At 37.0% G+C, this 25,722-nt stretch overlaps 1 protein-coding gene and 1 long non-coding RNA gene across 2 annotated transcripts; one reads left to right on the top strand and one right to left on the bottom strand.

Moving 5' to 3' along the window:
• On the bottom strand, window positions 15-16,946 carry LOC109709088 (ent-copalyl diphosphate synthase 1, chloroplastic-like). Its single transcript, XM_020231158.1, is given in 15 exon segments — window positions 15-472; window positions 475-516; window positions 2,171-2,431; window positions 4,731-4,860; window positions 6,503-6,760; window positions 7,241-7,339; window positions 7,544-7,659; window positions 7,937-8,163; window positions 8,263-8,375; window positions 8,485-8,605; window positions 8,760-8,974; window positions 14,417-14,600; window positions 14,776-15,076; window positions 15,178-15,269; window positions 16,877-16,946. Coding segments are annotated over 15 exon segments (2,415 nt in total). The 3' UTR covers window positions 15-286.
• LOC109708712 lies at window positions 11,234-13,535 on the top strand. The gene is made up of 2 exons (XR_002215815.1): window positions 11,234-12,394; window positions 13,318-13,535. It is a non-coding gene; the product is annotated as an uncharacterized LOC109708712 (long non-coding RNA).

Here is a 25,722-nt window from a genome sequence, read left to right as displayed (position 1 = left end):
ATGAGGAAGCCATTGTTGCGAGATGCCGAAAAGAAATCCATTATCCCACTCACAAGAGCCATCACACCCGACGAACTTGAGTACGACTGAATTAAACCTCCACTAATTTTTGTTTAACTTTTATTTGATGTTGGAGAATTTGCTAGAAGTAGTAGCTTTTGAACTCATGATGATGATACATATATAAATGCCATAGATACACTGAAATATGATGAGTTCATGGTGATACATATATAGATGCCATAGATGCACTGAAATATGGTGCTTGTATTGCATCGAATTTGGTTTAAACCACTCTGTGAAAGATCACTTTGGAGATATGGGTGTCGAGAGTGGCGTATGGGCAATGAGCAAGATAATAAAAGCTTTTCACTACACTCAGGAATGTCTGCTTGGTGGTGTTGTTGAGGTTACTGGAACTTTGGAGAACACACTGAACTAGCTCTTGCATCTCGGAATCAACTTCCTCGAATCCTCGTCGATTTTGTTTACGATCGTGTCCTTCTCTGCCACACCCTGGTCAAACGGAATGAATGAGATTAACTCAACAGTTGAAAGAATATGAAGATTACGAATTACTAGTAGAGAATTTCTAGGAGTAGAACTAAAAGTCTAAGCCACGAAACAAACTGAAACTGTCGTACAACTGTTAAACATGGTTCTGCCAATTAGTATAAGATCAGATGACAAAACAGAATTTCGATGAAAAAGTTTATTTGACTTCAGTTCGCAAAAGCTTTAAGTTGGGCGCTCAAACCGTTTAGCGCCTGATTTTGCTTCTGCTTTCAGCTTCACCAGCTTTCGACAAGTCTTGAACAAATACGAAAAGCTTTTGTTGTAGGGAATGCCAAAATGAGATCTAACAGGTTAGCCAGTAGTTTCAATTAATTTATGGCTTCTTTTGTGCTACAGAAATTATCTATCGGAAAATTTTTGGTACGGTGCTTCTCCTAAAAGTACCTCTTAAGAAAGTACATTATTAAGGCACTTTGCCGCACAGCAGGGATAAATACCCTCTTAAGCTTATACTTTTCCGCCATTTAAGCGGACGAATATATTATTATAATTAATATATATTTTCGCTGGTGAATCTTGTTTGTAAGAACGTTGTAGTTTTATGTGCTTTGGCCTTTTCAAAATTCAGTTAACTTTGCTCTAGTATACCGACCGTCCCTAAAGCAAGTGGTAAAAGGCTTGGTGATTGGCACTCGAGATCCAAGTTCGAATTCTAGTTGATTCACATTTCCAGCTAAATTTATTTCTAAATGAAATAAACGAAGCGGGTAGCGTGCTACCTATCTCTCAAAAAAAAAAAAAAAAAAAACTTTGCTCTAGTATACAGTCACCAGTGGTTTGTATGACTTGTACAATCGAAAATCTCAAATGGTATTCAATTTATAAAGCGGTTCGACCAATCTGACCGCAATTTAGTCTATAAAACAGTTCGGTTCTACAATTTGAACCGGATAAATTAAAAAATCACTTTAAACTGTTGGAATTGAGGGTTTAACCATTGAACCGGTGAACTAGTGCGGACTTTAATCAAACTGGTCAAATACTTTTTATCGATTCATATTGAAATCTAACGGTTTAAAATCAATTAGTCTTATTAAAAAATAAAATTTGAATATTCATGTTTACTTAATTTGGTTTAAACGTTAATATTTTATAATTAAGTATGATACTAACATAATAATATATACATACTTAGTGTATATGCAAATTCACGTAATAATTATTTTAATAGTTATCTCAAATCAATATAAATTTCTAGATCGATATAAACTGGAACTTGAAATATTATTAGTTATCTCAAATCAATATAAATTTCTGTATCGATATAAGCTGGAACTTGAAATCTTATTTTTATTTAATTTGGTCTAACAATCAGTATTTTATATACTCAATTATAATATTAAAATAATAATATATCTACATTATTTCATATAATAAAATTAAAAAGTAAGAAAATATTTATAATATCGTGCTGATATTGCTGATTCAATCAGCAGTTAGAACGACCAATTTAACGAGAAATCTTTGACCTACTAAAATTTTCGAGTTGTACTTACTCGTCACCATTTTTAAAACATGGGTAAGAGAAAAAAAAGAAAAAAAAACCTCTGAAAAGTAATAATTAGAGGAAAGGCATGGTTTTTAAGGATGTTACCTGCAGGGAGAGGAGCATCGTCGTGGTCCTCCTCCTCCTAATTATAAGGGAGAGGAGGCGGGAGAGGGAGGAGGTGAGGCGGGTGAGGCGGACGTACTCCGGCTGGTCCACCGCCTGATCCGTCGGAGCGAACCGGCCCCCGCAGATCTCCACCGTCCGGCCGAAAAGCAGCCCCGTGTCCTCCGTCCCCGACCGCCGCGCCCCCGCGTGGGCCCATCCATTCGTCCCTTCCTCCCTCCACGTCACCAGCCACTGATGCCACTGCGGATATGATGCCAACACAAAAGAGTTGGTATGCATTTCTAATTTAAAGTAGAATTACTATGCTATTAGAAAAATAGACTAATAGAATAGAGAATCTGATACTTTTAACTTTTTAACCCTTAAATCGGTCTATTTAATTATTTATAATTTTTAAATTAATACTATTATTATGTGGGGATCACTCAACCCTATGAGGATCGCAATCATCTCAACCGTACCGTACAATTTTTGATCTAAGGGTCAAAATATCGAAAGTATCAAATCCTCTATATATATATATATATAAAACTAGACTGGGATACTATTAAGAGCACAAAGCTATTGATGCTACTAGTTTTTTAGCCCTTAGGTTAAGATATGTGCTGTTAGGATAATGTGGGTCCTCTAGGATTGAGTAAGTGATTAATTGAATAATATAATCTAACAGGTAAAAATAATCAAAGGATTAAATTTAATAGTGAAAAACTCGATAGCACCAAGCCTTTGGTGCTATCGATAGTATCTCAGCCGAACACTCTCTCTCTCTCTCTTTCTCTCTCTCTCTCTCTCTATATATATATATATATATATCNTATATATAAATATTTATAAATATAATGTATTTTAATTATATATAGGCTTTAATTTAATTTGGACTATTATTGTTGGCCCATAAAATAAATCCAACAAGTACAACCGTGCAATTGAGCCAAACTCTAAATTTACATAACACACTCTCTCTTTTAGACTCTCACTGTTGCACATAATCTTAAAACATGATAACATTCAAATTCTCAAATCCCTAATTTTTTTCCCCTCTCTTTCTCTATTTCTCTCTCTCTCTCTCTCTCGTTCTCCCTCAGACCCTCACCCAGTCAGGCAGTCACCCTAGCTCACATTTCTTGCAATTATTTTGTATTTTGAACTATTGGACATGTTGCATCAAATTGTAGGTAATGTTATATAAAAATTAAACTATTGATTATATAATGTCGAGAATTTCAATCGGCTCGTTTAGAGCTCGAGCTTGGCTCGACTCGAAATTAGGCTCGCTTGAGCTCGGCTCGAATTAATTTCAAGCCGAGCTTGAGCCTAGATTTAGGCTCGAAATTAATTTCAAGCCGAATTTGAGCTGACATAAGCTCGCTCGAGCTCGGCTCGTTTCCACCCCTACTGACACAGCATCTCAGTAGTTTTATTTTGACTTAATTATACGCTGCTATACTATATTTTAGTGTTATTTTTATTTGTTATATTATACTTTTTTTCATAGACACAACTGTATTATTGTATTTTATCAATCTCTATACTATATTTTAGATTACTTTTATTTGTCTATCTTGTATATTTTTTATTTCTTATAAATATCACTTGTCTATTTTTCTCTTTAATCTCTATATTACTATTAACAAATTTATTATTTAGACAAAATCTAACTACTTTTTTAAGAGACACTAGGTAAATACTAGAAAAAAATATAAAATAAATCTTGATGATAAACTTATTAAAAGCTTATACCAAGTTTGTTTAATTATCTTTTTATTATTTATATATATTTTTATTATTTTTTATATCAAAATAAGTTGAATATATACTCTGCAACTTTTAATCTATATTTTTTTGCTATTCTCACAACTGTAAATTTATTAAAATAAGAATTATTTTAAATTTCAAAATCAAAGTACCATCAATAGACTCAAATCAAATAAATTAAAAGACTGGATAGCAAAATAAAAAAATATGAAAGATTGAACATTCAGCTGAAAATGATCCATTATTTAAACAAGTTTTTTATATTTTTATCTTAAAAGAATCAAAAGATTGAGAGAAGCAAAGTGAAAATTCAAGTTCAGGGACCAATGGTGCATGCTTTCTTTTTTTCTTTTTGCATACACTTGCAAATATGTTAATTTATTTAAATATTTTTCCAAAGTTAGAATTTGTGTATGATCCTAAAAATATTGCTGCTTTTTCTGGGTGGTCAGCATGAAATATCTGTGCTAAGAAAAGAAAAAAAAATATTATATATAAAAAAAAAAGTTTACGCACATACTTTGTAGGACATGCATGTACGTAAGTTTTCAGATGCACGTACAAAAATAGTAGCTTTGGATAAGTAATTGTATAGTTATTTTACACCTTAATTAACTGGTAGAGAGATGCGTGCGTTTTGTTTAATCTTTAATTATTTACTTATTTAATTTGGTATTTAGGACGAAAATGAAGCATAAATCCTAAATTAATTTTGTTATATTATATATATACATTAGTAGGAGAATTAAATTTTAATTAATTTGGGTTATGTTATTAAGCTCACCGCTTGTCGCAGGTCGTGCCGGGTGGCGCGGCGCTCGAGTGGCGGCGGCGGGACGGCCTCAAAGGCAAGGCGGTCGATCAGCTGGTGGAGGAGCCCCAGCAGGCCTTCCTCTGTCTTCTCCATTCCGGACCTGCGTCGCACCCGTCACGGCCATTATCAATCATTTTATAATAACATATATAATTTTATAATGACATATATAATTAATGACACAGTAATAAAGGACAATCTTTTTTTTTAAATTTTTTTTATGTTATTTTTTAAAAAAATATCTGAAAGCACAACAGACACAACCAAGTGCACACACACACACAGTGTTGCTTGTATAACTTATCTATAATTAGTCTTTCTTTTTTTTTGGCTGTAGCACAGTGGGGTCGTGTGGCTCACAATTGGAGTAAATGGTACTCCAGAGTTCAGAGTAAATATGTAGAATTATTCTTTTCTTTTTATTTTTTTTAAGAAACGAATTCCGTTAAAAATATGAAATAATTAGATTTTAAACTTGGAATCTCATATATCAATAATCAAGTCCTTAATCAAGTGCGTATGTATGTACTAGTAAATACGTGCTGCAGCATCTGCCGCTTGTGTAAAGTGACATGTAATGTTAATCTGATGGGTATTGATACATGTACACCTAGGCTATAGATGTAAATTTTAATTAAGTTTGAAATTAAGCATTGGAATAGTGCTATTCCACCAAAATGGTGGAATAGCAAATCCCTTGCTATTCCGGGATAACCGGGAATAGCAAGGTTTGACCGGGATAAAATATCCCGGCCAAATTTCATCCCGTTTGGCGGAATAGCGGGGATAACTTTCGTTATCCCCGCTTATCCCGCAACCAAACGGGGCCTAATATTTTAAAATGTTGAGATTTACTCATTCTTATTAATCTTTAAATTTTTCAAATCCTAAAATTAAGTTTTATATTTTATAATGAAATGTAATGTAGCATATATTTTAATAGTCTGATATGACAACTAACCATGCACATAGATGCAAATTAAGGAGCGGGAAAAAAAATTGTAGGACAAGAACCTTGTTCCTTATCAAATCGAGATTCTTAATCTGTATGTTTAATGCAATAGAAAACTGTTTTGGATCTTTCACAAAGTATTTTATACGGTTTCTTTATGTGGAGAATAATTTTTTGCGCTTAGGATTGCACCCTATTAGCTCTATTAGCTGGTAACTATTGTTATATTGGTAATGCACGCACTATTAAAAATCCTCTAAATTATGAACGCTAATTTATCAACAATATATAAGAGCAATAATCTATAAGACCTGTATGCATTTTGAACCCTTGTGTAGATCGCCAATGCATGTGTTAAAAATCATTCTAATCGGATGCATTCAAAGTTGGAAGGAAAAAAGTATAATTAATATATTCACCTTTCGTAGGATCAAACTAGATATATTGAAGCTGATCAAATTTAATTAATAAATAGTGCCTAAATTTAATTAATTTATTTGTCAATATTAAAATTTGTGCTCTTTAGCGACATCACGCTTTAAAAAATATGGTTCCGGAAGCACTTTGCTTTCCCTTCTCGCACTGTTTACGTTTCTATTTTCAGGCTGGCTGGAATGCTTTCAGGAGAACTCATTTACAAATTCTTTCATATTTTTCATGCGATTGATTTTAATTTCTTCGAGATTAATTTGCACATGACATGCATTGTTATAAAGAGTTGATTTGCCTACTGGCACAGATATTAGGAAACCGATCGGAACACGTGAAAAAGATGGATGCGAACACCAACCTGATCCAGTTGTTATCACAGCTTTTATCGACATCGCCCTTAAGGAAGTCGCGGATGAAATGCAGCCTCATCTCCTCCGTGCATGACTTACTGCAGAAGTATGCTGAGACAGCGTCGGCCAGCACGGCCGTCCGAGCCCACCCGAGTCGCTCGGCCGCCCGGTCTGGTTCGAATATAGATGACACAGCTAAGAAGTAGGCCCTCAACATGCTCTTCTTGTTCACTCCGTACTTTCCAAGACCATTCTCCTCGTACCACCTGAGCAACATGAAACCCCATGCAGGGTCAATATGTTCTGATCATCATTTATAGTAGGTAAAATTGCAAGCAAAGTTATCTGAACTTCATGTCACTTCACAAACTCGTAATTGAATTTCTGTATCTAATCTTTCTAAAATTCGCATTCTACGTATTTGGCACAGTTGTATGCCCTACAATTACATCTATCTTCCATTCCATTTCACGCTTCCAATCCAACCAAAATTGGATTTAAAAGTGAAAGTTTTTAAAAAGGTTAATGGTAGAAATTAAAGTAGCCAAATGGTAAGGGATGTACGGATGTGCAGATAGAAAACAGTTATTTTAAGCTGTTGATGATAGGAGGAGGTACTGAAATGATTATATATCTGCAGGTACTAACAAGTAACCTCTACAGATTTTGCATTAATAATAAAACAATGTATAGTTATGGATATGATGTTGTAAAGTTAGGAAGATGGGGAATATAAGGGAACTAACATTTGGAGGCCAAGCCACTCAAGCTGATGCAGAGCCTGGCACTGGTTGAAGTCCGCTTTGGCGAGCTCAAGGTACAGGTCATTGTTCACAACCGGCATCCTGCAAGGAGGCCATTTATTCCACAAGTGTTAGCCCACGGGGGAAAGATCACATTTGACAGCCGCGTTACTTCTCTGGTAATGATAGTACATTGTCAGAACTACACTATTCTGACAGAGCGAATTCATTAAACCTGATTAGTATTTAAATATAGATTTGATTTGATTCAATGAACCTATTTTGTGAATTTGCCAAATGAATTACCTGTAAAGGGTCTTTCCGATCCAGATGTCGTTGGCGCCCCCATATTGGTCCAGGTATAGTCTAGTCTCTATACGTGGTAAGTTGGCGTACCACGAGAAATCCAGCGCATACTCTACCTGCTCGTTAGTAATGAGTTGTTAATTGTTCATGTAATGCCTTACCTTTTTTTTTTTCTCTAGTTATTTGCTACGAAAAAAGCAATGACTTTGCCAAAATTCAATAGAAAATTATTGATAAATCACGAGTTTCTCAAAATTTACTTAATTTATAGAATCTAGTATTTGTTGCGTACCTTTGCCATCCCGTTCATAGTTATTAAAATGAGAACAGTATGGATCAGATTCAATGAAACTATTCTGTTGCGAAAATTTTCAACCTTGAAAGTAAAGTTACCTCGCCTGACAAATCCTTGGCGATGATCCACTTATCAGTGAGCTCGTTGCAAGCTTGCTTTCCTCGAAGGAACGCGTACGAGAAGCCCTTAGCGCGCTCCAATATCTTCTCTCCCAGGAATAATAACTGTGCTGCCCTGTTCAGGTTGTACATCCCGGTGACTGCCTGGCTCGACTGCCCCGCGAAGCAAATAAACTCTCCATCCTTCTCAAATTTCCTAAAAACATCTGATCCCAGCCATTGTATTGAATGTTATGTCATTGGCATTGGTTTAAGCTACTTCATTTTGGGATAAAATTGACATTTTGTTGAATAGTTTTACTCACTCGAGGAGACATCATATCCGTGTAATCGTAATAGGCGGAATCCCATCGCCGTGTCGTCCACGTCGTGCACCGGAGAATTCCTTGCCCAACAAATCCCTTCTTCGGTCCAGTATCTGTAATGCACAAGTGATTGAATCAGGAAGAACATATTGCGAGAGAATTTGAATTGTTTCAGCGAACTATTTACACTTGTATATGGATTTACTGTTGAGACACGAGTACCTGGACGCATAATCTACGCAACTTTTAATCTCGTGCTCGAAATACCGAGAGATACCAAGACGAGCCAATCTGTCGACAACCCAAAGGTGCTCGAATAGGTCGACCGGATAAACATTAGGCACTGAATTTCCACACGCGCACACACACACACACACACACACACACACACACACACACACACACACACGAAAAAAACTTTAAAAGATCAAAGGCGAATTTAAAGATGCATCTACATCAATGGCAAGAATATAATCGGTATGTTTGGTGGGCTTTACCCCCTCCATTGAATCTTTCGACCGTTCGTTGAAGGTAGTCGAAGCACTTCTCGTCTCGCGTTTGCATGAACGCGTAAGCCGTAGAGGAAGGAGAGAATAGGAAGGAGCCATCCACGCATTGGAGCTTAAGAAGACTAACCCAATCCAAACCACGCATTCCCTCCAGGCTATGGAGAATTGTTGTTGGTACTTTATACATCACTTCCTGCGGTATCCTGCTCCATGCACCACCAGAGATTCAGTACATAAATTGAGAAATGCTTCAATCCACTGGCAAATTAAAATCAGATTATTCATTTTTTAAGATTAAGATCGACTTTTATACAATAGTAACCTTGCTTAATAGGTTTTCAATTAAGAGTCCGGCTGGAATGCTATCGATGGGCTTGGTGCTATCGAGTTTTCCATCGTTAAATTTAACCCTTTAATTATTTTTTCTTATTATATTATACTATTCAACCAACCAACCACCCACTCAATTCTAGAGGGTATATATCATTCTAGCCGCATATTTTTCAATCCAATGGCTAAAAAGCTAATAGCACCAATAGCTTGATGCTACTGATAGTATTTCAGCCTACACTACAAGAATTTGTACCGTTAACGACCAAGTTTTAATGAAATGGGTTAAATTTGGTCGTAAAAAATGTATAGATAGGATTCCCGCGCAGTTAACCCGATTTTTAACGACCAATATTATTTTGGCCGTCTTTTCTGAGATTTATCCCGTCGTTAATTATGTTGCTTTGGCCCGTTTATTTTTGCTCACCGCTGAATTTTTTTGCAAGCCTCACACGCAACCCCTCTCTTAATTAACGGAGCCCTCCTCTCCCTTTTTTTCCTCTTCTCTCTCTCCCAATCCCCTATGATTCTTCACCTTCTTCCTTTTCCCCCTTTCTCCACCCCACAAGAAATCCCACCCACCGGAAGCCACACCCTACAGCCCGGCCGTTCATCGATGCGCGTGAGCCCTCAGTCGGCCTGACGCGAATGTTGCAAGTTGTAGCCCCTCTCACAAGTTCCACGACGGCGAGCTCTCCAACAGTCTGAAGCAATCGTACCCTGCCGCCCTCTCTCATGGTTCCTGTACCTTGCATCCCGTCGCCCCGTCAACCCTCCGACAGCCGCACCCAGTTTTCTATAAGTCGCCCCTTTTGTTAGCCCGCAGCCGGTTCCGCCCGCGCCCACAGCCCGTCGCGCCCAGCACCTTGCAAGTTCCTTCACACCGCCTCCCTTCTTCTCCTCTTTTCCCCACCCTCTGCTGGTACAAATCTAACCCCATATCTTGTGGGTCCCATCTTACTGGTTCGTGCCTCGTCATCCCTTGGTCGCCATTGTCCGCGCCCGTCGCCATACCCACTGCAATTTTTTGAATATTTTCTATTTCTTTACTAATTAATTGTCAAGTTGTTTCTCAATATTTATTAATTAATATCAATTATAAGGGTAATATTAAAAAATATATAATAATCAATTTTCAAATTTGATAACGTCCAACAAATCTTCGTTTTCTAATTTACTTTTGTTACTTATCAAATTAGATAATGGCTAATTTGATAAGTGACAAATCTTCATAAATTCGATTTTAAAATTTAACTTGAGTTTAAACTTTATATTTATAGATGCATAGATTAAATTGAAATTGAAATTTAATTTAAATTTTAGAAAGAAAAAAATTATATTTCAATTCAAATTGTTAATTCAATATTAAACTAACATGAAAGGTCAAAAATATTAATCTATTTTAAATTGTAAGTTAAGTTATATTGTACTTAGAAACCCAGCTTTTATTATGTATTTAAATAAAAGATTTCTATGTTTTAATGTAAATTCAAATTGTGAATTCAATATTGAAAAACAACATTAAAGTTCAAAAATATTGATGAAATTTAAATTTTAAATTTGGATTTAATTTATATTATAGTTAAAAAATAAATTTTATTAACTATTTAAACATAAAGTTTTTATGTTTGAAAATTAACTTTAAATTATAAATCACTAAAACCTTTGATCCAATATCATCACAAATTATTATTAAAATCGGCCTTCAAAATCGGTAAGCCAATTAAAAATTCATTCTCTTCACGATACATGGGCACAGAATGCAAAATTTTCCAACATTGACTCTTTAAATTCAATATTAATTGGCTCTTTCTTTTTCCTAAAAAGCCCCTAATTTCACATACTTGGTGACCAGTACTGCTTATGGAATTTCAAGTTATCTTTTTTTACGTATAAATCTTAATCCTTCATTGATTAGAAATAAGCGACTAAAATTAAAATAGAGTATTAAAACATAGCTCATATAAGTTACATAGGATAAATCAGGAATGCTTTCTATTTGGATCAGATACAAAGTTGGTTACTGAACTAATTGCTTGGGTTACCCAACTTGAGTTTCTGTTTCAATCAAATTGCTGCATCAAACTCTATTTGATTCTCCTAATGAGGATTTTTTTTTTTTCTTTTTTTTNGGGAGGGTGGTAATTTATTTAGTTGCTGTCTCACATCTTTATGAAATGATGTGACGAAGTTGCAACAGGAGCTAATGAAAGTACAATGTCGATCTCAGCACACAGTATTCCAATTCTGATGCATGATAGTTGAATCAGCAACCACATAATCCTGAAAAGTTTAATGTCGTTGCTAAAAGAAATTCAACACAATGAACTAATGGAGACAAAACTTACAGAAGTTCATAGACTCAATTACAATAAGTCGATGTTTTATAACCTAAGGACATGTTTGATTGTGTAAAAGAGGTTGAAGCGAAAAAAATTATTTCTATAAAAGTGATTTTTACGAAAGTAATTTTTGTATTTGATTATTTTGTTTGCTATAAAGTGAAAAATAGAAAATTACATTTTTGTGGATTCGATTGTTTGATTATTTGATTATATATAATTTGAATTCATGATTTGAATCTAATTTTGATGTACTATTTGATCTTAAGTTTTGAATTCAAATGAATTTATAATTTGAATTAAAATTTAAATTTGAGTTTAAATCATAATTCAAATTGAATATTTGTGATATCCCTGGAGTACAGCAGTGGAGGCTTGTCGACACGTCGTGAGAGTGTCGGGACAAGTCCGAGTCGCGTTTGGCGCGAAATTGACGCAAAACGGATTCAGTGGGGACGCGAGAGCAGGAGTCAGCATTGGAATCTGCAAATTGCAAATTTTCTGCTTATTGTACTGGTATAACATCAGAGGTGTATCGGTATACTTTCTGTACCGGTACAATATCGGATGTGTACCGGTACACTTCACCTGTTTCCGCGCAGCTGCTCTCGGGTTGCCATTTGTACCGGTACAACCACCCATGTACCGGTACACCAGGGTAGGTGAGAGGGTATTTTGGTCTTTCCATGTCTCGTACGTGTCACCCTCCTTCCCCACTGCTATATACATGTGTTGAGAGGCTGAGAGAGAGAGTTTTGCTTGTTTCTTCCCCTCTCTCTCTCTAGACTCGGCCGTGCGTGGTGGAGTTGCTGTTGGAGCTCGGATCGACGCCGATGTCGCGCCGGGGAGCCGTTCGAGCGTGTGTTCGTCGTGGTAGCGTCGTCGGGAGGCCGGGTGAGAGTGTGGTTTCGCTGTTTTCGACTTCCCGCCGGGTTGGGAGTAGCTTTTGAGGTGGGTTAATTGTCGGTTTGCCTTCTAAGTAGCTATATAGTCGACATGTGTTCATCGGGTTGTTTAGTATATAGAAATTGCTTGATTCATGGATTTTGTGTTTTTATCTTCAAAATCTGAATTGGAGCTTCGTCTCTTGATTATATCTATTTGCACATGTTGGACTTGGATATGACTTAGGAGAAAACTGCGATTATACCCCGTCGTATGCTTACACTACCAGATTTAGCTTCAGGAGCCGTTGTTACTTGGTATCGCCGCAGTATCAGTATGGTGGATACCCCAGGTAGTGTAGATTGCTGTTACGCTCGTGCTGAGATGTCTAGCCTATTTTTACAGTAGTGTTCAGACTGTTTCGAACTATTGAGGGCCGTTTGGGTTGACGGTGGACCCAGATTGCCGTTTTGGTATTAGTTTGTGCCGAGAGCAGGTGACTCGTTGGTTATTAGACCAGTTGGACCCTGTGTACTAGACTATAGCCTGTGAGAGCCTGTTTGAGCTCGATAGAGATACGCTTGCATACTCAGTTGGGTAGCGCCCACGAGTGCCACTCCGGAGTCGGGCTTAGTGCTGCTGCGTTGGTGTCGAGGTGTCTTGTTTGGACTTGCTATCAACTGATTGCTTAGTGTGAAGATCGCTTTAGCTTCGACAGGCGGGACGGGTGTGTTCACAGTCTCTGGGACGGATATGGTTACAGTCCCGAGTGAGATTGGGTCATGATTGACATTTTTCTACAGATTGTTAGTGTTAGAGTATGTTAGTATAGTGGTTTTAGCTGTAGATTGGTTCCAGCATTACTTACTATTCCAGCTCCCTTCTGTAGACTTAGTGGATGGACCGATGATGTTGAGGGTGGCACCTACTGAGGACTACTTGTTTTTACAGTAGTTCTCACGCCCAGTTGTTATCTCTCTTTTTTGCAGAGCTTTCTGTTCCGGCTGCTGCATCTTCCGAGACCGATCGTGGCAAGGGCGTTGCGAGCTAGAGCCCTTCCAGACGATGGAGTACCTTCCGCAGGTAGTTGTATTTTGGTTTGAGTTCATGTACATATAGATGTTTAACTCGCCAGTGCGAGTAGTTTTGTACCCTCGATGTTATGTATGTCTATGGAACTTGGTTTTCTTTCAGTTCTTTTTTTTTTCTAGCAGCTCTATACTACTGATTGTAGTATTGTTTGATTACAGTTTCAGTATAGCTTCGCTTCGTATACAGGAAAAATTTCTTCGTATACGGCGGGTTTGATAGCGTGCCCGGGGAAACGTGTAATCCGGGGCGTGACAATATTTAAATTCATAATTCAAATTCAAAGGTCAAATTAAAACTCATTATTGAAATTAAATTCAAAGTGCAAACTTAAATTCAAATTCTAATTTCAACTTAAAAATTTATATATTGAATTCAAGTTTCAATACATAATTTGAATTTATAGTTTGGAGCAATTTGAATTTAAAATTCAAATTGAAATTTCTAGCTAAAAATAATTTTCTTAAAATTTAAAATTTAAATATTTTAATTTAAAGTTTAATTTAAAAAATTAAAACTAGAATTCAAATTTAAATTTAAATAAAAATTTAAATTTAAATTTTAAATAAAAACGTAAATTTACAAATTTGAATTTAAAAATTTTGTATTGAGTTTGAAACTACAAATAAAAATTCAAAATGTGAAATTAAATTTATAATTTCAATTCAAATTTAAATTTAAATTCAATTCTAAAAATAAATTTAAAAATTAAAATTCAAACCAAAATATAACCTTTTAGATAAGCTTTTCTCATTTGATGACTTAGAAATATTTTGAGATGTAGTTAAAAAAGTGAGATTTAGTTAATGCACCTTTGTAAAGTGATTTTTATATTCATTTTCTCAAACCAAAAAACTGATAAAATATCACTTTTTGAAAATACTACTTTTGGTGCTTCACTTTGGACCAACTACCTTAAATGAAACTTCACTATACGTTGATGGCGCGATTAACCCCTTAATTATAATACTATACATTAGGAGAAGTGAAAAGTGATACCTCTTGAGCTTTAGACTTCTCCTTGCATATATATCCTTCAAGGCTGGATCATCATAAAGAGTATCCAGGCCCAGGTTTTTGGCCATCTCTATTAGGGAAGGGAAAGCAATCTCAAAGCCAACAGTCATAAGCTCTGCCTCCTCCTCCGCCAACCTCCACATGTTCTCGCGGAGAAATGATAATCCTAACAAAATAACCAAACGTCAAATTTTCATATATCAATTACCCACTAAAATTAACGATTCGAACTCACAACCTCCGATTCTGATATCATACAAAAGAATTGTTCTCAATTCCTTAGTAAGGACAGCTAGTAAATAGTCTTTCGATCAGTTATACACGACATAAATCGAATGTACCTCTTTCGTACTTTTCAAGGTGAACACCCCACAACTTCAATGCGACAATGCAAGCGAGAGTGTTGATCATCCTGTCATGGGCGGAGAACATGGCAGCGTCGCCCCACGAGCCGTCATGAAGTTGGTTATCGACGATCCATCGTACGCAAGACGGGAATTGTGGGCCACTGCCTCCGTCTTGTTTCTCTATTAATGCGACCCACGCAGTGTCATATGCCGAAATGGTTATCTCTCCATCGTTGATCGCGCCCAACGTCGCCTTTACTTCATTTATTATCTTCCATAAATCTAAGCCGGGGACCTTAAACAACAATGTATCTAAAATTAACAATTCAGTTACCAAATTCTAACATGCAAATTAAACAGGGATCCTCAGTTTCCAAATTATGCTTCTGAGTTTACCTCAAGTAGATTGTGCTCATCATCCAATTTACTACTCTCCTCCAACCAATTGGAATGTGAAACTCTATCACCAATAGAATCAACACCATCCTCTGCACATTGAAGTAGTACATCTCATGATCCATGTTGCACCTAATTAATGCTTCAACAAAGCACAAGAATCTCTCCATCCAAGCATCAAATCACAACAAACATATTCCACTTCTTGTGCAAATTATGAAACTCCCGTGGAAAGAAATAAAGGGTAAGAGATTTTATACCCTGGGAATTGGAATTGGAATTGGAATTGGATTTGGATAAAGCACAGCACTTCCACTGTACATCATGGCAAACACTCGTGTGACCACGGACAAATACTCTTAATCCTGTTGAGAGAGACACAGGGTATGGTTATTCCGTGTCACTGTACCCCTTTTGGACAAGTTATCCTATTTGGAGGGACTTATTCCTTTCCCATCTCTTTCCTCACTCCCGTTCCCAACAATCACAAACATAATTACAAAACAGAAAAATTTAGTTGGGCATATTTTGTAGGACAATAAATATTGTCACATAGCATTTTTTACAAACCTGAGATAAAGATTAAATATTATTTGACCGTACATATTTCAATTGTCCTATAAAACATAATTGAAAAAAAAGAAAATTCTAAGGCCAATTTGCATAAAAAATTCACTAGTTTAAGCTTTTGCAAAGATAGCTCGCCTTTTTGGATTTTGCAAATTCAAAATGGGTTTTCAATAAATTGACCAAAATATACTTGATCCCTTTTCTCTCCTCTTNTTTTTTTTTTTTTTTTTTTTTTTTTCTCTCGTTTTTTTTTATCTTTTCCTCCTAAAGGGCGGCAGAGGCGGAGGACGCCCGCCTCGCCTCTGTCCGGCACACCCTTACCCTCACCCCCGTACCCCCACCTTCCTCGCCTCTGACCTTGCTAAGACCGCGCTGCGACCCTCTCCTTTTTTTTTTTTTTTTTTTTTTTTTTTTTTTCTCTCTCTTCGATCCTCTTCCATCGCCTCTCCGGCTTTATACGATAGTAAAGAGGGTAACACTATGTTCTCTTCCTCTCATTTTTTTTCTCTTGTTCTTTTTTTTTTTTCTCTTTGACCCCCATTTACTGTCTCCGCGACTCTCCACGGCAATAACGAAGACAGCGCTGCATCCTCTTACTCCGCATTCGCCGGCGTAGGCACCGACACTGGCGTCGAAGGAGGACTCAGAGTGAGCGCGGTGAGAGCAGAGCCAAGAAAAAAATATAGAAAATAAATAAAATAAAACGAATAAAGAATAACATATAAGAAAAAAAATACTTTTTTCTATAAGAAAAATAAAAAATCAGAGAGAAAAGAAGAAGATGATGAAGATGTACTGTTTCAGAGAAACGTTGCACTGTTTTAAAAAAAATTACACTTTTTTTAATGAAAATTGCACTCTTTGAATGAAACTTGTACTCTTTGGGCGAAAATTATACTATTTCTCCTCCTCCACACTAAAACAAAGTGGAAAGATGAGGAGAAAGAGGAGAAATAGTATAATTTTCGTCCAAATAGTGCAACTTTCGTTCAAAGAGTGTAACTTTTATTATTTTTCTCTCAATATAAGTTTTCTTTAAAACAGTGCTATATTTTTTTAAAATAGTGGAACTTCATTATCTTTTTCTTTTCTCTCTGATTCTTTATTTTTTCTTGTAACTTGTTTTCACCCTTTCCAACCCTCATCGCCTCCTCCGCCACCTCCGCGGCCCTCAGCGACGGTAATGATGGAGGCCTCATCTTCTTCCTCTATTTCCTCATCCGCCGGCGCTGGCGGCCCTCGGCGATGGTAATGAGGGCGGCACCACCTCCTTCGTCTTCAGCTCCGCTGGAGAAGGAGAAGGAGAACTCGAAACAGACCTGCATGAGAGAGGAGTGGATGGAGGCGATAAGGTCGTTGTCGAGGAAGTGTTCGCCATTTCGAGTTCACCTTCTCCTTCTCCGGCGCCGGGGTAGGTGGAGGCGGAGGAGGCAGTGCCGCCCTTGTTACCATCGCCGAGGGTCGCCAGCATCGGCGGAGGAGGAGATGGAGGAAGAGGATGTGGCGCCGCTCTCGTTACTATCGCCGAAGGCCGGGGAGGCGATGGAGGATCCGATGAGGGTTGAAGAGGGGGAAAATAAGTTACAAGAAAAATAAAGAATCAGAGAAAAAAGAAGAAGATGATGAAATTATACTATTTCAGAGGAACGTTGCATTATTTTTTTTAAAAAAACCTTACACTATTTGAGAAAAAAATAAAATTTTTTTGAATAAGTTGTACTCTTTGAATGAAAGTTGCACTATTTGAATAAAAATTACACTATTTCTCATCTTTCTCTTCCTCTTTCCTCTTTGTTTTAGTGTGGAGGAGAAGAAATAATATACTTTTTGCCCAAAAAGTGCAAGTTTCATTCAAAGAATGCAACTTTTATTTAGAAGAGCATAATTTTTCTTTAAAATAGTGTAATGTTGTAGTATCCCTGGTGGCCAGCAGCTGTGGAATTACAGCATTTGAGGTTTATCGACACATCTGGAGAGTGACGGGACAAGTCTGAGTCGCGTTGGTGCGAAATAGATGCAAAACGAACTCGTTGCGACGCGAGAGCATGTTTTTAGCATTGAAATCTGCTAATTGCAGATTTTCAGCATTTAGTACCGCCGGTACCACACAGGGGAGTACCGGTATCTCTGTATAGAATTTCTGTTTGCTACTCACGGGTTGTCAAGGCTGCTGCGGGGTATCTGTACAGCATCGGCCTGGTACCGGTACACCAGGGTAGGTGTAAGGTACCGAACTTCTATTGTAAAGTACGAACTTCTAAAATTATGAAGTTACGGTGGATGTAGTATGCTGGATTTTTAATATAAAAATAAATATAAATAAAAATAGTGTGAGATACTATTTTTATTGGACTTAAGGGCGTAAAGTATAAGTTGGAAATGACCTGTACTGAAATCGGAGCGAAAACAGAAGATTTAGAATTTTCTGTGAGGTACGGGGCAGAAAACTTAGCAAAAAATGCAGTGTCAGAAAATTATAAAAACTAGAGGATATGTCAGAATTATTTTTGTGAGGCTAGAATTAAAGTTTCACCTCATTCTGACACCCGGAAGGTGGAAAATAAAAATCGAACTGCTATCTGCTAGAGATTACAATTCAGTAGAGCTTTCGGTGACCAAACGGGGTCGAAACTAAAAGATTAAAAATTCTTTCGTTAAGTAAAACCGAGCATGATTGCCAAATTTGAGTTCAAACGGACATTCAGAAGGGCAGGCGAAAAGTATCTGTACCTGAGCTACAAACTGAAGTGAATAGTGTTTTGGGGGCATATATATATATATATGAACCCTTTGCCTTTTTGTCCCAAACCGAGAGAGAGAGAGAGAGAGTAAGTTTCTTTCTTTCTCTCTGTCTCTATGATCTCTCTTTCTCTCTACCAAAGAGAGGATTGGAGGAGAAAAATTGGAGTTGCTTGGTGGTGAAGCAAGCTTGGAGGAGATTAGAGTAGCTTGGAGTTGAAGCCATCTTCATCTTCTCCTTCCTTGGTCTAAGTAGAAGCTTGTGTTTGAGGTAAGCTTCATGAACCTCTAATGGTGAATTGCTAAGGAATGATTCGTATGCCCTAGAAATGGATTTAGTGAAGCTTCTAGATGCTAAATAGATGATTGATACTCGAATTTAAAGATCAAATGATGATTCTTGCATAGTTACAGCTTAGGGCATTAAAAGAGGGGTTTTGCTTGTGAGGGATTTTGATCTAAATTGAACCTATACAAACCAAATTGATAGGTATTCTGACGCCTTGGCGAAGTCGGTTTGGCGATACGACGAGGCTACGTGAAGATATCCGAGAAAAGGCCTGTTTCGGTACAAATTGCCGCAGCTCGCGGCGAAAGCTTCCAAAAATCACGAAATCGGAACCCTAGCCTCTTGGTAGCATTAAAAGGTGGGGGGTGTCCATCCCGAAGCAACTGAGCTTTTTTCTATGTCCGAGTTAGAATGGTTGATCATATATATTATTCTTATGCATTATAGGATGTATGTATAGTCGCATTTCTATTTTCTTGCATGCATGTCTAGTTGTGTAGCATTATGGACTTAACACTTAAATCTAGAATGCATGAGGATTAGGGTTTGTGACATGAGATCCTATAGTGATAAGAGAATGGTGAACTCGGACTTGATGATGAAAACTAGTGACATGCGAACTAGTGTATAGAAAACACTATAACTTGGACGAGTGGCATGTAAACAATATATTAACATGACGAGTGGCATTGGAACTTAGTGTAATAGAAACACTTATGGCATTGAGCATAGGGAATAGGTGAGTTTCCCTAATCGTGGCATATTGCATGAGAATTAGTGTAATTGAGACACTATGGCATCAAACATAGGGATAGTTCAATTCCCTAGTGTGAGTTGATTAGTGTGGTTGAGACACTTGACATGGACCTAGGGATAGGTGGATTTTCGAGTGTTTGTTAACTTAGTTGACAGGGTATCCTCAGTTGGCGAGGATTAGATCATACTCACAAGTCTGTTTTGAGCTTGTGGTGGTCGCTCCACACAAGCAGTGCACTCCGAAGTTGTCACATGAGCTGGGTAGCTCACGAGCGGGGTAGCTCACCGGGTGGGATACGAGCGGGGTAGCTCCTCACCCATTGGACTAGGAAGTGAGTTGGGGCGAAGGGCGGGGTAGCCCTTCCCCTATGAGGATTAAGCGGGGTAGCTCATTACTTATGAGAATTGAGCGGGGTAGCTCATTACCTATAAGATTAGAGCGGGGTAGCTCTTCACCTATGGCTTTGAGATGTGAGACGGGCGAGATAAGAGCGGGGTAGCTCCTCACCCGTGAGATTTGAGATATCAGTCGGGGTGAAGAGCGGGGTAGCTCTTCACCTGTTCACCTACTAGACTTGTAGTGTGAATACTTATGAGATTTGAGATCTTAGGCGGGGTAGCCTAGTGGATGGGGTAATGACATGAATAGCATAAGTGGATTTCTATCCATCCCATGGTTAAACATAGTATATGATAGTGGATTGCATAACTATATTGTATTCGTATTCATTACATTGTTGAACCATACTAGCATGATAGTAGGCTTGTTGCTAGATGATATTCCATGCATTGCTTGCATTTGATGGCATAGTATAGTATAGACGTAGTTTCATTTCTATATATATCTATCTACCTATCTGTGCCAGCTTAGACCTAGTGGGAAGATCGGCGGAGTCGGCGGCTGAACCCACTGGGAACATATTTATATAGTTCTCACCCCATCTTGTTGCAGGGCCGAGTGCGAGCGTTCCGGGAGAGGATCGCGGTAAGGGCGTAGCGCCTTAGCTAGCTAGTCGTGGCTTTCCTTTTGTACTAGAGTACCCTCGTGTACATAGGTGACGTGGTTGTATTTTGGAGAGTACATTGTACCTAGATGCATGTGAGTGGAATATGTATTCATTTTGGTGATGATGAAAATGTAAATGTAATCAAAGATGTAAAAGTGGAATATGATGTAATAGCTAGAAATATCTTTCTTTATGCACTTGTATGTATACTTGTGTTACTTGCTCTTGTTGTATTGCACCCTTTGTGCTTTTCTCCTTGTTGGATCGTGTATGTATTGAATTATTCCTAGGCAAATTCTTTGTACATGATCCTGTGTTAAGCCTTGGGCGGACAGGGGAGGTGCTGTCCGTTCGGTATCCGTCCGGCGTGCCCGAACCGGACCAAATTGGTAGCGGTCTCGGGGCGGGGCGTGACAGTAGGTGAGGGGCTGTTTGGCCTTTTGGCTGCCTTGTTGTTCTCACCCTTACCAATTCCCTCTATATACGTGTAGGGAGGCAAAGATGGAGGGTTTTGGGCTGGTTCTTCTCTCTCTCTCTAGCCTTGACCGTACACAAGGAGGAGGCTTCGGGTGGAGTTCGGATCGATGTCGATGTCGCGCCGGGGAGCCGTTCGAGTGCGTGGACGTCGTAGTTGCTTCGTTGGGAGGCCGGGCGAGCGCGTGGTTCCACTTCTTTCGACTTCTCGCCGTCGCGGATTAGCGTTTTCAGGTGGGTTAATGTTATGCTTACCGTAATTCTCGAAATTACCTCCTAAGCCTATATGTTGATAGCATGTGTTTTTGGCTTTGTTTAGCATGTTTAGTAACTCGGTTATCTGATTTTCATAGTTTTAAATCTGAATTGGAGCTTAGAATATTAGCTAAATTATACATGTTGGACATGGACTTGACTTAGGAAAAAACTATCGATTCTACATCGTCATTTGCTCAAACTACCAAATTTAACTCTAGGAGCCGTAGTTTGTTTATATCACTGTAGTTTGTGTGCGGTGGATATCCAGAATAGTATAGAATGCATTTACGCTCGTGCTGAGATGCCGAGTGTATTTTTACAGTAGTGTACAGACTGTTTCGGACTGTCGGGTGCCGTTGTGGTTGACGGTGGACCCAGTTTGCAGTTTTTGCATCAGATTGTGCCGAGGGCACGTAGATTGTGGTTGTTCGATCAGTGAGACCTTTCTACTTTGATTATAGCCTGTGAGAGCCTGATTGAGCTCGGCAGAGACACGCTTGTATACTCGGTTGGGTAGCGCCCATAAGTGCCACTCCTGAGTCTAGCTTAGTGCTTTTGCGTTGATGTCGGTTTGTCCTGTTTGGACTTGCTCTCTACTGACGACCTTGCGTAGTGGCAGTTAGTGTAGCTTCGACAGGCGGGACGGGTGTGTTCACAGTCCCTAGTGAGATTGGGTCAGAGATTGCTTTTTCTACAGATAGTTAGTGTTGGATTGTGATAGTATAGTGGCATATAGCTGTAGATTTGTTCTAGCTTCCTTTACTATCTTTAAGCATATATCTGTAGACTTAGTGGGTGAACCGTTGAGGTCGGTAGTGGTACCCACCGAGAACTACTTCTTTTTGTAGTAGTTCTCATGCCTAGTTGTTGGAAACCTTTTACAGAGCCTTTATCTTCGGCTGCTGCGGTTGCTGATTCGGATCGTGGAAAGGAAGTCGCGAGTTAGATCCCTTCCCGTATTGTTGTTGAGCTAGAGACATACCAGTTATAGGTAGTTGTAGTTTTTAGTTCTTATACATACTGATGTTGTACCTAGCCGGAGCGAGTGTTTTTGTACCAGGATACTATGTATGTATTTGAACCGATGTTATTTATACATATTTTTCTTTTAGCAGCTCTATATTACTGTTTGTAGTATTGTATGATTACAAGTACAGGTACAGCTATCGCTTGTATACAGAAAATATTTCTTTGTATACGGCGGATTTGTCGGCGTGCCCGGAAAAATGTGTAATCCGAGGCGTGACAAATGTTCCTCTGAAACAGTGCATCTTAATCATTTTCTTCTTTTCTTTCTGATTCTTTATTTTTCTTGTACAAAAAAGTATTTTTTTATACTTTATTCTTTATTTTTTATTCTTTTTATTTTATTTATTTTCTATATTTTTTTTCTTAGCTCCGTTCTCACTTGCACTCGCTTCGAGTCCTCCTTCTCCTGCGCCGGTGTAGGTATTTGCAACGGCGAAGGTGGAGTAAGAGGACGCGGCGCTGGTTTCGTTATCGTCGTGGAGGGTCGCAGAGATGGTGGACGGGGGATGAAGAGTGGAAAAAAAAAGAACGAGAGAAAAAAAAGACAAGAAGAGGATGAGGCGTTACCCTCTTTACTGTCGTAAAGAGCTGGGAAGGCGATGGATGGTGATTGGAGAGAGAGAGAGAGAGAGAGAGAGAGATTAGAGGTAATGCTAATATGTTGATAAACTGAAGCGTCACTATTTAGAAATAACAAAATATATTAACTAACATGCTAATGCTTTTATGCGTCGCTAAGAAGGATATAGGCGATGCTCTAAAGCGTCCCTAAGTAGCCTCAGAAACTTACTACTTTGCCCACACTTTAAAGTATCACTAATAAAAAAAAAGACGGCACTTTAGAGCATCGTAACATGATTTTTCTACCAACGACCATTTGTTGACGCCATAGAGCGTCGACGAACAAATTTTTATGTTCTCGTGGTTTTGAATTAACGACAAACAGGACGATGCGTTTGTGCGTTTGGCATGTTTATCGACGCTTACAAAAGCATCGGCTTTTGTGTGTCGGGCATGTTTACCGATCAACGCTTGCAAAAGCGTCGGCATTTTTCTTCCATCACTGAACTTACCGACCCACACCCCCGGACGCTTTAGTGTGTCGTTATATTATTTAAAAAGCGTCGGTAAAGACAGCTTTTTTTGAGTGATCATGATGTTTATAATTATTTTTTTTTCTTGCTCTTTCCTCCCTGTTGTATACATTTTATTAGCAAATTTTGATCATTACTATCTACTGGTGAGAAACGAGACGACCATAACATTATGTACCAATCTTCATAATTTTCTATGTCTTGTTTTTCTTGAAATTGTTCTTTCATCTTTTTCTAATATTTATAAGAGAGTAACATGTTTATTGTCATTGTGTTTATATAATGATTTAGTTGTCCCCAATGCCATGCGTTAGAATTTTGATGCTTAACTTCTCAGGCAACTTATGGCAGTAAACATATATAGATGTAGAAACAAATAATATACCCTCTAAATAGCCCTAATATCTAATAATTTGAGATTAATAAATTATTGTTTAAAATATTATTATAGTTTATTATTTTATATGTACAAATTATTTTGTTATTACATAAAAAATAATAAATTAAAGTTAAGCTAAAGTTAGATATCCGTTTTTAAGATAGCATCTGAGATGAAAATATTAATGCCAATTTCGTACGATGCATGGATTAGTAAATAGATTTTAAACTATGCAATGCATCCTTATATATATATTTTTTGAAATCAATAAATTTTATAAAAATAATTCGAATATTTTAAGTTAAGTAAAATATTACCCAGTAATGTGGCTGTGTGATCACATAAATATTAGAAACTAAATCAAAAAAATAATTCTAAATTTTAAGGTATTTTAAATTTATTAAAAATATACAATTATAGTTATAATCCCATGCATTGCATGGGTTATACTTGCTAGTATAGCACTACATGCAAATCTCAAACAACAATAAATATCCTAAATATTATGAGACAGGTCATACCCTAGTTATCCTATCAAATGCGTTCTTTTTTTTTTTTCTTTTTTTTTTTTTTTTGAGAGATAGATAGCATGCTACCCGATTCGTTTATTTTATTTAGAAATAAACTTAGCTGAAAATATGAATCAACTAGTATTCAAACTTGAGATTTCAGATACCAATCATCAAATTTTTTACCACTTGTGTTTGATATCAAATGCGTTCTTTGAATTGAACCTTTTTAGGCTATATATATAGCATGTATATCATCTGTTTCACAGCATCAAAAGGTACTAAAGACAAAGGGAAAACCAACCATATTAAAAAATATCTTTTTTGATTCGAAGAGAAAGCAATATTATATATAGATAAACTAAAAAAACCCATAATAATAATAGTAATAATAATAATAATAATAATAATTATTATTATTATTTTGACGTGCCTGACGAGCGATGGAGAGCAGGGAGGAGCGGAAACGTCGGGAGACTCGCGCGGGGTGTGATAACCGAGGAATGCATTTTTTTTTATTTTCCTTTTCTCTTTTTGTTTTTCGTTTGTCTTTTCTTTGTTTGCTTTTTGGCTGATTGGGGAAGGCACTGTGGCGAGGTGGTGTGCAGGTGAGAGAGGGCTATATAAAAGAGAGGGGAAAATGTACAAGATCCCTTCAATTTAGTATTTTCATAAAACAGTTATCAATTCGTGCACTTTTAATTTTGACAAAAAAAAAATTCTGAATTTTATCAAAAAGTTTAGCCTCTATTTTGTTTTTTATCATGTTTGATGCCTTACACGCAATCTTTTGAAATTTCAAAAGGTATAGAAAAATTTTTCTCTTTCGATTTTGATAATTTAATATGAGAATCGCAAAATAGAGTAACATATCTTCGATATGATTTTCATAGTTTTCTTTTCATGCGTTAGCATAAAAGCTTTACAAGATTACATTTCGGAGATATGACTAAAATTACCTCAGTAATTTCGATTGAGAAAAGAAATCGATTAAATAAATTTTAGAAAATCTAGTTATCAAAAGCTATAGTTTATTAATTTATTAAATTACTATTTAATTAATATTTTGATGTTAATTAAGTTAATAAAATAATTTTATTTTAAAATAATAATTATTTTTATTCTTGCTTTTTTTTTCAAACTATTCAAATATTTATTTTTTTTATTCCTAGGAACTATGCAGCTTTGATTCAAACGCAAAATTTTATCTTATTCCTTCTTAATTTCAAATTTATATCAGTTTTAGGAATAAATAATTCCTGCTTCTTTTTAAACCAAATGATATATAAAAAAAAATAAAGTACTAAAAGTTTCAGTATTTTTTTTTTCGCGGTTATTTTTGTATTGAGCCCTTTCAATTTTTTTTTTACAGATATCTCTAACAAATAGTCCTCTTGTTACAATTTGCATAAATATATATAGTTCTCTTTTTACCACGCGT

This window comes from Ananas comosus, linkage group 4, assembly GCF_001540865.1.
Source record: "Ananas comosus cultivar F153 linkage group 4, ASM154086v1, whole genome shotgun sequence".
Lineage (NCBI taxonomy): Eukaryota > Viridiplantae > Streptophyta > Magnoliopsida > Poales > Bromeliaceae > Ananas > Ananas comosus.
The sequence above is the reverse complement of the archived record's forward strand: the minus strand, read 5'-3'. Positions and strand labels throughout refer to the sequence as shown.